At 41.3% G+C, this 15,638-nt stretch overlaps 1 protein-coding gene across 5 annotated transcripts in view; it reads left to right on the plus strand.

Annotated features, from left to right (window-relative positions):
• The window catches only part of IPO11 (importin 11), a 277,976-nt gene extending 264,605 nt beyond the window's left edge, over positions 1-13,371 (plus strand). For all 5 annotated transcript variants that reach the window (XM_038401357.2, XM_043515249.1, XM_043515250.1 and 2 more), the window contains one exon: positions 11,769-13,371. In XM_038401357.2, coding sequence (XP_038257285.1) covers positions 11,769-11,933 — 165 coding nt within the window. In that variant the 3' untranslated portion in view covers positions 11,934-13,371. The remainder of the gene's footprint in view (positions 1-11,768) is intronic.
• Positions 13,372-15,638: the final 2,267 nt, after the last annotated feature.

Here is a 15,638-nt window from a genome sequence, read left to right on the forward strand (position 1 = left end):
TTACAAGAAATCCACCATATTATATAGGGAGGTAGAGTAGCTTAACATATTTCTTTCAGGTAGGAAGGAAGGAACGTGGAGAAGCAGAGGAGGGAGTCCTAGATAACAGGGAAATCTTTCTCAGTGGTAACTGGTCGTCATCGTAGTACTCACAGTAAGTAACAAGGAGAAATCCAGTGTCTGCACTTCAGTTGAGCCACTGAAAGCAAATTTTCCAGTGAGAGGGAATGTAACAGCTCTCTAGTGTAATTTTGTTATTTTATTAGACAAAATATTTCTTTGAGTAATGGAACATTTAGATAAAAGGGCTGCATCTGGTACGCCAAAAATCAGTTTTTGAAAATGACATCATGATATTAAGCATGTGCATTTCTTCTTTTGTCTTCATTGTTTTATCAGCTGTTTTCTAAGAATGAATGGTTCTTCTTCCAGTGTTTTCTCAGGTCAATTCCATTCTAGGTGTGCGTGCACCCACATGTGCGGTTGTCAGAGATTTTTGCCTTAGCGGTATTTGTAGAGCCAGCTGTGGCGCCATCTCAAGTGCAGCACTCATGCGTCAGTATATCAGGTGCCACTGGCTCTGTGCTTTCTCAGTTCCTTCTTATCACCTGTGTTGATTAGTCGGAGCACCTGTCTTTGCATAGCAAGGGCTAGCGATTTCATCTCTTCCGACTTCGAGCCTTAGGGCCTTGTAAATAGCTGTTAATAGTAGTTAGTGTTACATAGTTGTTAAATGTAGTTAGGAGTTAGAAGTTAAAGTCCCAGCAGGGACTTTGCCCCAGGTTAAGCATGCCCCAGTCTCCAGGGTTTAAGCCCTGTGTGGACTGTCACAGACCTATGCCTGTAAGTGACCCCCACAACAGCCTCCTCAAGTGCTTGGGGAGTCCGCATGTGAAGGACATGTGCCATATTTGTAAAAATTTTCAACCCTGGATTCAGAAAGAGCGGGATATTGATTTGCGGGCTCTCCTCATGGAGGCATCCCTTTGTCTGACTTCCGAGCCTTCCTGCCAAGACTCACCTAGTACCTCGGCCTCAGTGCATAGCACACCCCTGGCACCAGGCTCCGCCCGGCACCTCTCTCCATCACCCAGAAAGAAAACGAAGAAGCCCTTGACAGGCAGCACTCTATTTCCATGCCGCAGATCTCCGGCAGCACAGCCCAGATCTTCTGGGGCTCACCCTCGGTTACTGGCACCACAATCATGATCCCCACCATCTCGATGCAGATCGCCTCAGGGAAGGCGCCAGTCTCCGTTGCACTGGCGCACCGGTCATCTTCCACCGGTCATCCTCAGCCCAGCTCTCGGTTGCCTGCCCTGTGGGAGTGCTCCCCGTCACAATTCCAGTCCCCCTGGCCCTGGTCCCCTTGATACCAGCACAGGTCCTCCCACTCCAACCATTGGTCTCCAGCAGCTACGGCCAGCAGGCAGACACAGGGGTCAATGGCCCCGCCGTGGTCACCGGCAGGGGATTCCTCTGGCACGGAAGGGCAGTTCAGCCCCTCGCCAAGACCCCACCAGCGCGAATGGTCACCCAAGGCACGTCGATATCTACGGCCGCCTTGGTAGCACAGCCAGTGGCCAGCGCAGTGGCCTTAAAGGAGTGCCTGAGTCATGCTAGTAGTGCACTGCCAGTGGAGGAGATGGCTGAGCAGGTGGACACCTTGTTCAATGTCCTCTCAGCCTCTACTCCAGCATGTGTTGCACTACTAGTGCATGACAGGGTCCTGAAAATTGCCATTGCCCTCTGGCAACCCCCGTCGTCCATCCCTCCCACCTCCAAAAGGGCCAAAAAGAAGTACTTTGTCCTGGCCAAAGGGTTTGAGTACCTTTATACCTGCCCACCTCCAGACTTGCTGGTTGTCTCTGCGGCCAATGAAAAGACAAGCATGGGCAATCTAGTTCAACTGCCAAAAATAAAGAGGCCAAAAGACTGGACGTTTTGGGGAGAAAAATGTATTCAACAGCCAGCCTGCAATTCCAGATGGCAAACCATCAGGCCCTCTTGGGCAGGTACAATTTTAACTCATGGGACTCCCTCTGTAAGTTCAAGGCGTCCCTCCCTCAGGATCTAGCCCAGGAATTCGGCACCCTGATGGAGGAGGGCACCACAGCAGCTAGGTGCTCTTTCCAGATGGCGAGGGATGCGGCAGACTCGACAGCTAGGGTTGCATCAGGGTGGTCATGAGGTGCAGCTCCTTGCTTCAGACTCCCAGCCCGTCCCAAGAGATGCAGACCTCTATCCAGGACCTCCCATTCGATGGGAATGGTCTCTTTTCAGAGCAAACTGATGTGAGGCTGCATTAGTTAAAGGACACTCGGGCCACCCTTCACTTGCTGGGCATGCATAAAAAATGGTTACCTATCTTTTCGTAGCTGTTGTTCTTCGAGATGAATTGCTCATGTCCATTATATTACTTGCCCTCCTACCCCTTTGGCGCAGTTGTCGGCAAGAAGGAACTGAGAGGGCATAGGGCTACTGGTGCTTGATATACCGACACATAAACGCAGCACTCAAGGAGATGCCAGAGCTGGCCCTATGGATACCACTAAGGCAAAAATCTCCAATGACCACGCACATGGGCGCGTGCACATCTAGAATGAAATGGACATGAGCAACACATCTTGAAGAACAACAATTATGAAAGGTAGGTAACCGTTCTTTACTTTTGAATGATTGACAGTGCAACCTGTCAGAAATCTACTATATTATTTTTTCATGATTATGGAGAGATACTTTATTTGTAAATGTAGTTTTATAAGAGGATAGCAAGTTAGTTACTAGAGTGTTCTCTCTATATTTAAGAGTGTTTCAGCACAGCAGTTAAGTTTTTCTAAAGTACATCATGCTCCATTAACTGTAAATCTAGGGCCAGACTCTCAGCTGCACTTAATCCATCTTGCAGTAAATGGTCTGAATTCAAACAGTAGTCCCATGACCCATGAGATGTTGGGAACTCAATGGAAAAAGTCTCTGTAAAGTGAAGGTTAATAATACTTTCTGGTCAGTTAAGGATTATTTAATTTAAACACCACTGAGGTTTTATCTTGGAATAGAATGTTAATTCATTGGTTTATAGTTTTAGAGACAGATTTCTTCTGATAATGAATATCACAACATAACTGAAACATTTTTAAAGTGACATAACAGCGTGCACTGCATACTAGGGAAAAAGAAAAGCACATTAGAGGCTAAGAAATTTATTTGAGCATAAGCTTTCATGAGCTACAGCTCACTTCATCGGATGCATTTAGTGGAAAATACAGTGGGGAGATTTTATATATACAGAGAACATGAAACAATGGGTGTTACCATACACATTGTAACAAGAGTGATCAGGTAAGGTGAGCTATTACCAGCAGGAGAGCGGTGGGGGGGAACCTTTTGTAGTGATAATCAAGGTGGGCCATTTCCAGCAGTTGACAAGAACATGTGAGGAACAGTACGGGGGGAGATAAACATGGGGAAATAGTTTTACTTTGTGTAATGACACATCCATTCCCAGACACCACACGATCCATTGTCTACAGCCAAGCTCTACGATACAACCGCATTTGCTCCAACCCCTCAGACAGAGACAAACACCTACAAGATCTCTATCAAGCGTTCGTACAACTACAATATCCAACTGCTGAAGTGAAGAAACACATTGGCAGAGCCAGAAGAGTACCCAGAAGTCACCTACTCAGGACAGGCCCAACAAAGAAAATAGAACGCCACTAGCCATCACCTTCAGCCCCCAACTAAAACCTCTCCAACGCATCATCAAGGATCTACAACCTATCCTGAAGGAAGACCCATCACTCTCACAGATCTTGGGAGACAGGCCAGTCCTTGCTTACGGACAGCCCCCCAACCTGAAGCAAATACTCACGAGCAAACACACTACACAACAGAACCACTAACCCAGGAACCTATCCTTGCAACAAAGCCCGTTGCCAATTGTGTCCACATATCTATTCAGGGGACACCATCATAGGGCCTAATCACATCAGCCACACTATCAGAGGCTCATTCACCTGCACATCTAGCAATGTGATATATGCCATATGTTCCAGCAATGCCCCTCTGCCATGTACATTGGCCAAACTGGACAGTCTCTACGTAAAAGAATAAATGGACACAAATCAGACATCAAGAATTATAACATTCAAAAACCAATCGGAGAATACCTCAATCTCTTTGGTCACTCAATTACAGACCTAAAAGTGGCAATTCTTCAACAAAAAAACTTCAACAACAGACTCCAACGAGAGACTGCTGAATTGGAATTAATTTGCAAACTAGATGCAATTAATTTAGGCTTGAATAAAGACTGGGAGTTGATGTGTCATTACACAAAGTAAAACTATTTCCCCATGTTTATTTCCCCCCCCCCTTACTGTTCCTCACACGTTCTTGTCAACTGCTAGAAATGGCCCACCTCAATTATCACTACAAAAGGTTCCCCCCCGCCCTCACTCTCCTGCTAGTAATAGCTCACCTTACCTGATCACTCTTGTTACAGTGTGTATGGTAACAGCCATTGTTTCATGTTCTCTGTGTATATAAAATCTCCCCACTGTATTTTCCACTGAATGCATCCGATGAAGCTCACGAAAGCTTATGCTCAAATAAATTTCTTAGTCTCTAAGGTGCCACAAGTCCTCCTTTTCTTTTTGCGGATACAGACTAACACGGCTGCTACTCTGAAACCTGCATACTAGGGGTTTGGGAATGCTTAACTTTATATTGAAGTAAATGATTTTTTGGTTGAAGTTAGACTAGTTTCATATGGATATGTATTTGGAACTTTTTTTTTATACTCTTGCCTAGTATTTCTTATAATTTGGTGAGAAAATAACATATATAAAATATATAAACTATGAGAAATTGTACTTGTTCACTGCTTATAATAAAAAAAAAATTAACCACTGTGATTATAAAGAGACTATTGATTTGTCTCTCTTATTATATTGTAAATCTAACTCTGAGAATTAGGCTGCATTTTACTCATCTTGAATTAAAGTATTTGTCTGATCCTTTCCTGTGAGATAAGTTCATCCCTGGGGAAGTCATGCAACGCCGTTTTTCTGTTGAGACTGTAGATAGCTCAATATACTTAAAGGAAAACAGAATCTAATTTGCATAGGCATGTTGGCTGAAAGTTTGTAAAATAAAGAGCCTTTCTCACAATAAAGAACCCATGAGAGACTTTCCTTGTTGCAGCCATCTTGCTGAAAAATTATTTTTATTGGGATTTTTTGTACATAATATAGTGCATCACACACAAATATAGATTTATAAAAAGTATACAGAAATCAATAAGAAAAATATTGGTACACTACTAATTATAAATAGCTATTTTTTTTCTTCATTAGCTTGTTTACAATACAATGCACACAGTAAAATATTGTTTCCCATACAGTGCAATAGTATTGTTGATAGCATGAGAACAATTTGGTGTTAATCAATGAAACCGTGGATTATTTCTCTTTAACATCTTCAAAGTTCTACTGGCATTGAACCCTCATTGCTTAAGCTTAAAACCCCCCCATGAATTTAATCTCTTTTCAAGCTTAAAGCCACATTAACCTTTCTCCCTTTGTGCTACAAGTTCTGTGCTAGGTCTCTAAGAGGCTCAGTCCAGAACCTCACCCTCTGTCTTTGCTCATTGGGAGAGGGACTTCTATATTCTGTACTTCTATATTTGTACAGCACCCAATCCTGATCATGACCTCTGGATGCTATCATAATATAAATAACTGGGAAACGTGAGTTATTGCAGAATCAGTGACTTGATTCCAGTGCACACTTCTGAGTCAGTTTTGACCTCAGAGTAGTGGCATCATCATAAATTAGTAACTGCTTTGAGGTACTTAGATACTACATTGATGGTAGCCCGATAAATACTTAGATAAAGATTACTTGTTTCAACTTTAAAAGTACTATTTATCAGCCTGTTAGAAAGCTATGCAGCAGTTTTTCATATGCCAACTACAATGGTATCTGCTTTATTGGGAAACCTTTACTGAGTGTGTGTCATCGTGATTAAGCAGTTGTTCTGATAATCTTTTTTTCATAAACAGTCTGAAAAGCTTTATAATGAAGCTTAACACTGAACTGAATAAAAAGGCTGATACTGAACTGATATTCAATACATTACTTCTTCTAATCCTTCGTTGGCCATTTCTGAATTCGAAGGCTAAGCATTTCAAATGTAAATATTACTTAATCCCTTGACACTGACTGAATCCTAATTGAGCAGAATTTTTGCTAATGCTGTCCCAATTAAGTAACAATCAATGACGTACATTATAATTAGGTTAGTTCAATTTTCAGGAAAATGTCTCACTAAGTTGCTGTCCTTATTAAGCATATGCTAATTCAATTTAGTAGACCATTTATAACAATAATAATATGTATTTCTGTAGGGCCTACCTTATGAAGATCTCCAAACACAACACGTTAGTTAGAATTAAATAGTATTATTCCCCACATTTATCCCCATGTGTAAAATGAGGCACAGAAATTAAGTGCCCAGGGTTACACAGGACATCTGTGGAAGAACTAGAAATAGAAACCAGATACTCGATCTGAATTACATGAATTTATTTTTCCCATGGGGAGTTTTCCTGATTCATGTACAGAGGAAGACAAAGAATCTTGTCTGGTGTATATACATTACCAAGCTTGTTATCTTATGATCATGGGTAGAAAAGTCTTCGTTCATATAATGCAATAAATTCAATAAAATCACAACACAAAATTTAAACAAAGATCCCTAACTAAAGGTCAATTTCAATACAAACTTTAAAAAAAATTCTTGATACAAAATCACAATATTTTAGAAGACAGAGCAGTTTAAATATATGCAAATTGTTCAAATCTGTCAGTTTTCTATACAAAATATTAAAATGCTTTACAAAAATAATATTAAGTGCCTTTCATATAACTGTCATCTGAACAGAGACCTGTAAGGAACGACGCATTCACACTTTACCATGTACGGTAACTGGTAACTTATTAATAGTATCTCAGCTCTTTAGGCAATAATGAGAAATTATCAGTTATTCTGTCAGAGAGATTAGTTTAACCAATCTTAACATTCTTGTAATTTTAAATTTCTCATCCAAAGATTCCTAGCAGCTGAGTTATTGGTGGGTCTCCTACAGATTGGTCTACTTAGCTGCCTTACATTCCAGGGAAAGTTGAATCTTAAAATTAAGCTTCACTAGTATATCAGACTTCCAGGTGAGCACAATTCATGTGCATGAAGCTGACATGGAGGTAAGCAAACTTAATACCACGGTTGCTAACAATTTAATTCAGCTTGGAAAGAGGGTCCAGATTTTGTAAGGATATTCAGTTCAGAATAACCAATCAAAGGGAAGGAGCACTTCAAAGAAAATATGATGACATAAGTGCAGAATATCTGAGGAAGACTTGATTGCTAAGAATGCAGTTTATCACTCTTCCTACATCAGTAAAACAAATCGTAAAGCAAAACCATCTAGTTACACTGCAACAATACATTCATCTGATGACATTGCATTTTATCAGGTGATGGAAGAGCTAGACAATGGTCTCGTGTACAACAAGGCTCGTCTCCTGTCCAAGCTGCTACAAAGATATAAAGCCCTACTTCCCTCAGATGTAGAAAATGCAAGCTATTCCAGTAGCAAATTACAGGCAAAATTAGGAAGACACTATGTTCTGCAATTTCCATTCCATGGACAAAGCAAGTCTACCCTTGTTCTGTGCAGTTCAATAACATTAACTGATGCTATTCAAGCTGCTAGTAATCTGAAACAGGAATTTAAATTCACATATTGTGAATGTTCTATGGCGAGTGAGCCTGATGAGAACTTTCAAATGAACAAGTGGTTTTATATAATTCTGCTTCAGTCCTTCACTCTGAAATAGCCAGAAGGAAAGACTCCGGGGAGCAGGGTCAGGCATTTAATAAATGAAGCTTTTTTCATTTATTAAATGGTGTGAGCAGGGAGGAGGTGCTCATGTAGTTCCAGCATTTATTGGGGAAATGTTGGATGATTCAAAAGGTGTTTTGAATCTGCTGCCCACCCATTGGCCCTTTGTGTGCTCCCGCTCTCGCTAATTTCTCCCTGCTTTACCCCTTCACCCTCCCCAGTCCCACTACCCTTCCATATCCCCCCAGGTGGGTTACGTCCCATTCCCAGTGCTGTGTGGAGAACCAGCCCTTGGACAGACGCTCAGCTCACCACCAGCCTGGCCAGCAGCTCCTTCCTTCTTCCTCTGCCTCTGGAAAGTCCAAACCCAAGCCTGGGGCGCTGACCAGGAGGAGCTAAGCCCTGCACGTGCCAAAGCCCTGCACAGCGCTGGCATGGGAAAGCCTCTCCACCCCTCAGCTAAGCTCTGGAGTGGGGTGGGAAGCAATTTTCAACCTGTTCCTGCTCCAGCCCACAGAGAATGCGGGGATGCTTCGTCCCCTAGGCACTGTCCCCAGCTGAGCTACCTCACTGTTAAAATTAAAGCATGCACATAAGTGCTTTGCTGATCTGCAGCCTTTAGTTTGTATCTAAGTTTGTATCTCTGGACAGGTTTGCTGAAGCCCCTGCAGTCTGGTTCCCTGGGCCCTGGTGCACAATGCAACCTTAGGGTTTAACTCCTTCCTGCCCGCACTGAAGCTGGAAGCGGCTGGGTTATGTCGGTGGCCAGCAGCAGCCTGAAGGTGTTAGCTGCCTTTAGACACTGTGTGGGTAGAAAGGGACAAGCTGCTTCCAGCCACATGAGGTAGGAGTGGGGGGAGAAGAGATGAGCTCTACAAAGACATGGGCCAGGTCATCCCTTCCCCCGCTCTTTCTTCCCTGCACCTGGAAGTAGCTCCCAACCCTTCCCTCCCACAAAGCTGCAGCTGGCCACGTTCTAGTATGAACCTGGCAGAAATCTGGGGGGAGGGGACACGTGACCCTCTGTGCCCCCCACTTGTTGCTTTGGGAAGTCGCGACACAAGGTACCAGGAGAAGCAGGTCTGTCCCAGAGGCCCAGCTAGGCATAGAGTGCGGAGAGCACTGGGCACTGGGTTGGATGGATTAGTCACACCACCACCCACCCCGGGTGAAAGAGGTGTACTGGAGTGTGTGTGTGTGTGTGTGTGTGTGTGTGACCTCTCCTCATGTGTGGTGGGGTAAGGGGGTGTCACCCCTGCCCGTGTGAACCCTAAAGCCTTAAAGATAAGAAGGTAAATAAAAAGAATCCAACTGTGCAGAATTTCTTTTTAACGGGGGCTCAGTCAACTTGATGTTAATTTGAATGTTTATACTGCATAGTTCTGACTGATTGCTGTTGAACTCGCTTGAATATGAGTAATTTTACCAGGTGTTCCATATTCAGCATAGGGAAATATGGTCACCCTATAGATAACTCTACATTCTTGACATGTTAAATCTTCCTGAAGAAATAAACAGTGCCTCTGAATGGTGGAATTTGTCACCCATGGAGTGACAAGGGAACAAAGAAACTTTCATCAGGGACTCAAAGGATAGCAGTGGGATTGTAGGACTGACAAGAAAGAAGCCAGCCCTTGTCAATCCTGTCACTCACCTATTTTGGTAATAAAGATGTTGAAAAAAGGTAGTGCTTTTTAAAAAAAAAAATTTGGAAAGTACATATTTTCCACTCTGCTCACATTCAGGAACACCTGTATCTGGGATCAGAGCCCCATTATTTTAGGTACTATAACTACACACATACAAGGAAAAGTTGCACCCTGCCCCTTACAACCTAAGTAGCCAGTGAGACTACTCATGCTTAAATGCTTTGCTGGATCAAAGCCAAAATGCTCAGAACCTAGTGGGATAAAGACTTTAGTTCCATAAGGAAGGACATTTTCTTCGGATATAAGAGAATGGTGTGAAGATTTCTCCCTTAAGCCAGGTACTAATCTGGTTTATAAAGGTAATACCTGAGAAGTAGTTATTAACCTCCCTCCCCCACTATTAGTGTAAAGGGGATTGGTCCTGCTTTGAGCAGGGGGTTGGACTAGATGACCTCTTGAGGTCCCTTCCAACTCTGATATTCTATGATTCTATGACCCTGAAAAAGGATCCACAAAGATGTACCCCTGTGCCTCTAGTACACATTAGAAATAGCTAGTGTGTTTCAATTTGTGGAATTTCATTGATTACACTAGGGATCTGCATTGGTGCCCATGTGATTTGTTTTGGCAATCATTATAATCATATATTAGTTATGATTTCTGATGGGCTTTGTCTAGAAATTCTTGAAAAGAGCTTTAAAAATTCAATTTTCAGATTGATTCTGGATATCAGGTACAAAAAATCCTAACGTATATTGGAGAATACTGTAACATGCTTAAAGCACATCTATTCCCACTGTGGAGGTTTTTTAAATTTTACAAAAAACAAACAAACCTATTTGGAGCATGTATGTTTTAATGCAATCAAATGTAGTACTCCAAGCTGTAAATCTTTAAAAGTAAAAGACTGCAGCTCAAACATAAGAAGCATTCATTGGAGTACTGAAGGTCATATTTGGCCTCGAGATATTAGATCAGTGGTTCATAAATTGTTCCAGTCATGCCCCGTTTACCATTAACAGAATCTGTGTGCAACTCCCCACCCCGCCCATTACTGGACAGCCAAGGCTTCCTCACCAGCGGAGCTTGGGCTGAAAGCAGATCTGGGAGTGGAACTGGGGATGGGGAAGGAGCTGGGGCTAGAGGCAGAGCTGGTCTGGCGGCAGAGAGGGAATGAGGGCAGAGCTGAGCTGGGGGTGGAGCATGGGGTGGAGTAGACCTGGGGGTGGAGCAGGACTGTGGTGGAGCTGGTCTCCTTCACTGCCCCCTATGGCGGCTAGTCCAGGCCTGGAGGCAGAGCAGGACTGGGGCCTGAATGGTGTTGGGGGCAGAGCTGGTCTGGGGGCGGAGTGGGGCTGAAAGAGTGACGCTCCCTCCCCACCCGTCATGGGGGCTGGCCTGGGCCCACTGCATACTCCCTCCTCCCCCCGTGAACGTTCCTCTGTGCCCCTCCTCGCCCGGGGGGGGACACCCCACAGTTTGGGGACCACTGTTCTAGGCAGAGTGGGTAGATTAAGAATCACTTTGGATTGACTGGAACTTTTAGGTTTGTGAGATTCCTCATGTTGGTTTTTTGAAAACTTTTGAAAGGACAACCATAATGTTTTGTTCAGTTATGAAAAACCTCCATTCCGGAGGTGTTCATAACTCTTGAGTTTCTACTATATATATATATAAACATTATTAATATATATTAATGAATAAGACTTGATGGTGTTATCTTAGCATATACATTATCTTAGCATATACATTACAAAAACTGCTAGACATGTGAAATTACTGCACATTAGAAATAACTAATGTGTTTCAATTTGCAAAGCCTTTTACAATATGGAAACTAATGTACATAGGTGCGGAAACATTTGCTATACAGAGATCACTAAAAAGAAGAAGTTGGAATTGAAAGTATAAGAATAGTTGGAAGAAGTTATAGAAGTGCAAAATATTTTAGCAGTTTGAGTCCCTGGTTTGAGAATGGTTATTTAACTAGTTTGAAACTACAGATTAATTTTCATTGTGGAGGTAATTGAGTTCTCCTTGGAAGAATTTGACTCAGTGAGACCATTTCTCAGCATAAGTACAAAGAAAAGCAAAAGCTTTTCATTACTCCAGCTCAGATTATAAAAATAGATGTATGAGTCACTGGTGTGTTGGGACTGCCTCTTGCCTGCATTACTATATTTTTGCGCTTATCTGTTTTCCACAGCTTGCACTGAAGGACCCTGTACACACTGTGTCGCTGCAGCAATTCGTCTATGAGAAGCTAAAGGCACAGCAAGAATTACTGGGAGAACAAGCCTTTCAGGCACTTATGGAAACAGTGGATGCAGAAATAGTCACACAACTACAAGAATTCTTGCAAGGCTTCTAAAGAGTCAGAAACAAGATTTTGTATGTCTAACTCTCCAGTTCAAAAATAGGAAAAACACCTAGCCTTCCTTCTTACATACAAAAACCTGCTTAAAAGCTAAAAATAACTTGTGTAAAAAAATAAAGAAGCAGAGACAGTGAAACTGATTTTTTTTTCTTTCTGAAGGATTGACAGAATAAATGTAAATTGGCTCCTAACTAGAGTTTACAAACCTGTTTCACAAGAGAGTGTAATTTTATATATATGAGGAACAGCATGAGGTAATGTGTACAGTGAAAACAACTGCTTAATTTACTGTTAATAGAAAAAGAAATGTTTTCATTATCTTATAATCATGTGGGTTTAACATTTTGAGGAAAAGTGAGGGCTAATGTTGGACATATTTTGTGTAACAACAGCTCAATTTGGCTGCCTTACCTTTTTAATTGTTTATTACACCATAATAAAAAAAACCCTATTCTGCTCAGCCATTTAAACAAGTGAAATTATTGCAGCAGGAGACTAAAAGACATTGTCTTTAATTGGATTTTAATATTGTATATTACATACATCCATATACGTACATATCTATAAGATTTTCATGCTTGGGGAGATAAACACCAGTTTGAAAAGAAAACAGATTTATCGGCCAAATGTTTTATTTTCATGATACTGATCCATGTATGGGTAAACTTGTTCAAAAAGGGAAATTGTCTTATTTTATTTTCTGCAGACATGTTTTCTACTTAAATATGTAGTGTAAGAACCCAAAGATGTTGTGTAATGCACTTCTGTCCTGTATCAGAGACCCAAGTTCATTTTCTGATCCTAGTCTCTTTCTCTCAGGCTGGTGGGAGCTGAGTGTATTTTGGATGTATACTACCAGCCTTGGGAGAAGTTGGGGTGAAAGGTATGCTCTGTATTGCTGAATAGTGCCCTCTTCAGAAGATTAAGGATCTGATCCATAGCCCTTTGACTTCAGTGAGCTTTAACTTTGGATCAGACACTATGAATGGTGATGAGAATGGTAAATTAAGAAAGATGGAGGAAGGAATGTTCAGGGCTCTGTCTGTGACACAAAGGAAAGTTTCTGTCCATCCCTCTTTCCTGTCCTCATCCTCAGGAGAGAAAAAAAGTGGTTTTTGGTTTGGTTTTGGGTGGTTTGGTTTTTTGAGGGTTTGGGGGGTGCTTTACATTTCCTATCTTCCCTCTATTGTCAAAACCCTTTTTAGTTGTGGATTGTTGTATTTTTGGTTGTTTTTTTTTTAAAGGAAACTGTTGAAAACATGGTAGCAAAATGTACAGTATGAATTTTGTATAGAAACCTGGGTACAGTATGTAACTGGAGAACCTACTGCCCCTTTGTAATCTTATAGACCCGAAAATGTGCTGGATATGTTGATTCTTCCAAAAAGACAAAAACAGTAAAGTTTCAATTAAACTTTCCAAAGATATCTCACCTCTGACTGTCTTAATCTGTATGCTTTTATTCTTAAGTATTCAAAACACTCTCAATAGTTTAGAGATTCATGCGTAGTTCAAGAGTCTTATTGTACCTATAAGGTATAACAGTGCTGTGAATTGTAAAAGGCAATATTATGGTTCTGAATTCTTCACTAAAGATTTAACTTTTGTGCTTGGTGATTCAGCTACTTAGCTGATAAAAGCTACTTAGCATGATTCTCACCCCCCTCCCCCCCTTAATATATTTCCGTTACACATTCTAAAATAAATTTAAATAGAACATATTATATAGGCTTTTCTGACATATTCTGTAGAAAGCCTATGTCTGTTAATGTGATGATAAATAGTAAGGCATAAATACTTTTTAAGATAGAAATTCTCACAGAATGCAAATCTTTCCACCTCCTGATGGGTTTTCAGCTTAGGTATTGATATAGCAGATTTACTAAAATAGCTATTTTAACTATTACTTTATTTAAATCCCTAGATAAAAATATAGCTTTTAATTCAAAGTGTCAAAAACACCCTAAGTTCTAAGAATATTTTTGTTAAAATGCAATCACAAAATTAACCAAAAGTTATTTTGAAAAATATGTGGTCTTTAATGTCAAAACAATACCTCACTGATTCCTAATGTGCCCACTCTCCAGGAGAATGAACTTCGAAACAAAGGTTTTTTGCATGTCATATGATGCTATGTTATAAAGGGATAGTTCTGGAGCTGTTGACAGAGATGTCTTGAGGGAGCGTGTACTAGTCTGTAATTGATTCCAGCAATACATGCTTAACACTGCTTTTTTTGGTAGTTTTGTAATTGTATGTCCATTAACTCTTGTTCTGCATATGGAACATACCCATCCCCAATCACCCCTCAAAAGAAATGTGTGATAGGCAAATCCTAGAAAGTTGTGAGATTTGGTTGCTATGGATTAGAAAGGAACTGGAACTCAAGGGTGGTTGGGGCCATTCCCCCTTTTGTATCCTTTCAATCCTCCATGATGGGAGGGGCAAGTGGTCCCAATGGACACAGCATTCCAGAAGGTTCTGGAAGCCGATGGCCTGCGTGCCTTGATCCCACCATGCAGACACTCGTCTCAAAAAACTCCAGTTACAGGTAAGTAACTTTCGTTTTCTTAAGAGAGCTATGCTAACCTTGATTTCCACTGGTCTGGAAATAAATGGAACAGACTCTTTCCTACAGGATTTTGGTACGTCATGAACTATATTTGCAGAGCTGAGAGTGATTTCTTAGAGATCAAAAATCCTAACCCTAAATTCTTACTATAATCAGGAAAATGTTCTTGTGTTTAGTTTTTGTTTTTCTCTCCCTTGGCTAAATCTATGGTATCTCTTTCGCTCTATGTTGAGTAATTAATTTAAATTAACAGTCTCTTTTGCCTGATTTCATAAAATGTTGTAATCCAATACCTCAGGTCATTGGTTATTCATCAGAGGACAGCACCAAGATATTGCCCGTTCATTCAAAATGTAATTAGTCTTTGTCTTCCTCATAATTCCCATTGAAAAGTCCAGCTGAGATAAAAACAATTCAAACAATTATCTGTAAGCCTTAGACACACAGACAGCTTGATATAGCATTAATTAATTATTATTATTATTTATTATCTAAACAAATGCAGGAATGACAGGGAAGGTTTCTGTTTTCTGCATGTCATTGTTTTTCATATTAGAGACTTGATCCATCCTTGGATAATTAACAGACTAGTTGTTAATGTTAAATGACTGTTGAAATTAAAAATATAATAGGCTTTCACAACACTGTTATTGTTAATCAATGACTCTAAATAATAATTAAAAAAAAGATTGTTCTTCACTTGCGGGATTTCATATTTTAGCCCTGAACTATTAAATCCAATGGGAGCTTTGCCATTTACTTCAGTGAGTGTTAGATGAACCCTTAGGCCCAGATTTTCAAAAGAATTTAGGTGACTGAAGATGCAGATAGGCACCTAGGTGCTTTTGAAAATCTCACTTGGTACTTTTATGTTACAGATTCTCATTCATTACTAGTGGACTGAGGCGGATTACGGTTTTGTGGGGCCCTGGGCCAGAGCAAGAAGGGGGTCCTCCCCACTCTGCCTGCATTTCCTCCCTCCCACGCCCTTCCCAGCACTCCTGCCAGGGAGCAGGGTCAGGCATGGGGGCTTCTCCCACTCCTCACAGGGGATCCGGACCAGTGGAGCAGGGCAAGCCCAACACCCCGACCCAAATACCCAGCAGGAGCACCAGGTGGGCAGAGCG

This window comes from Dermochelys coriacea, chromosome 5 (assembly GCF_009764565.3).
Source record: "Dermochelys coriacea isolate rDerCor1 chromosome 5, rDerCor1.pri.v4, whole genome shotgun sequence".
Classification (NCBI taxonomy): domain Eukaryota; kingdom Metazoa; phylum Chordata; order Testudines; family Dermochelyidae; genus Dermochelys; species Dermochelys coriacea.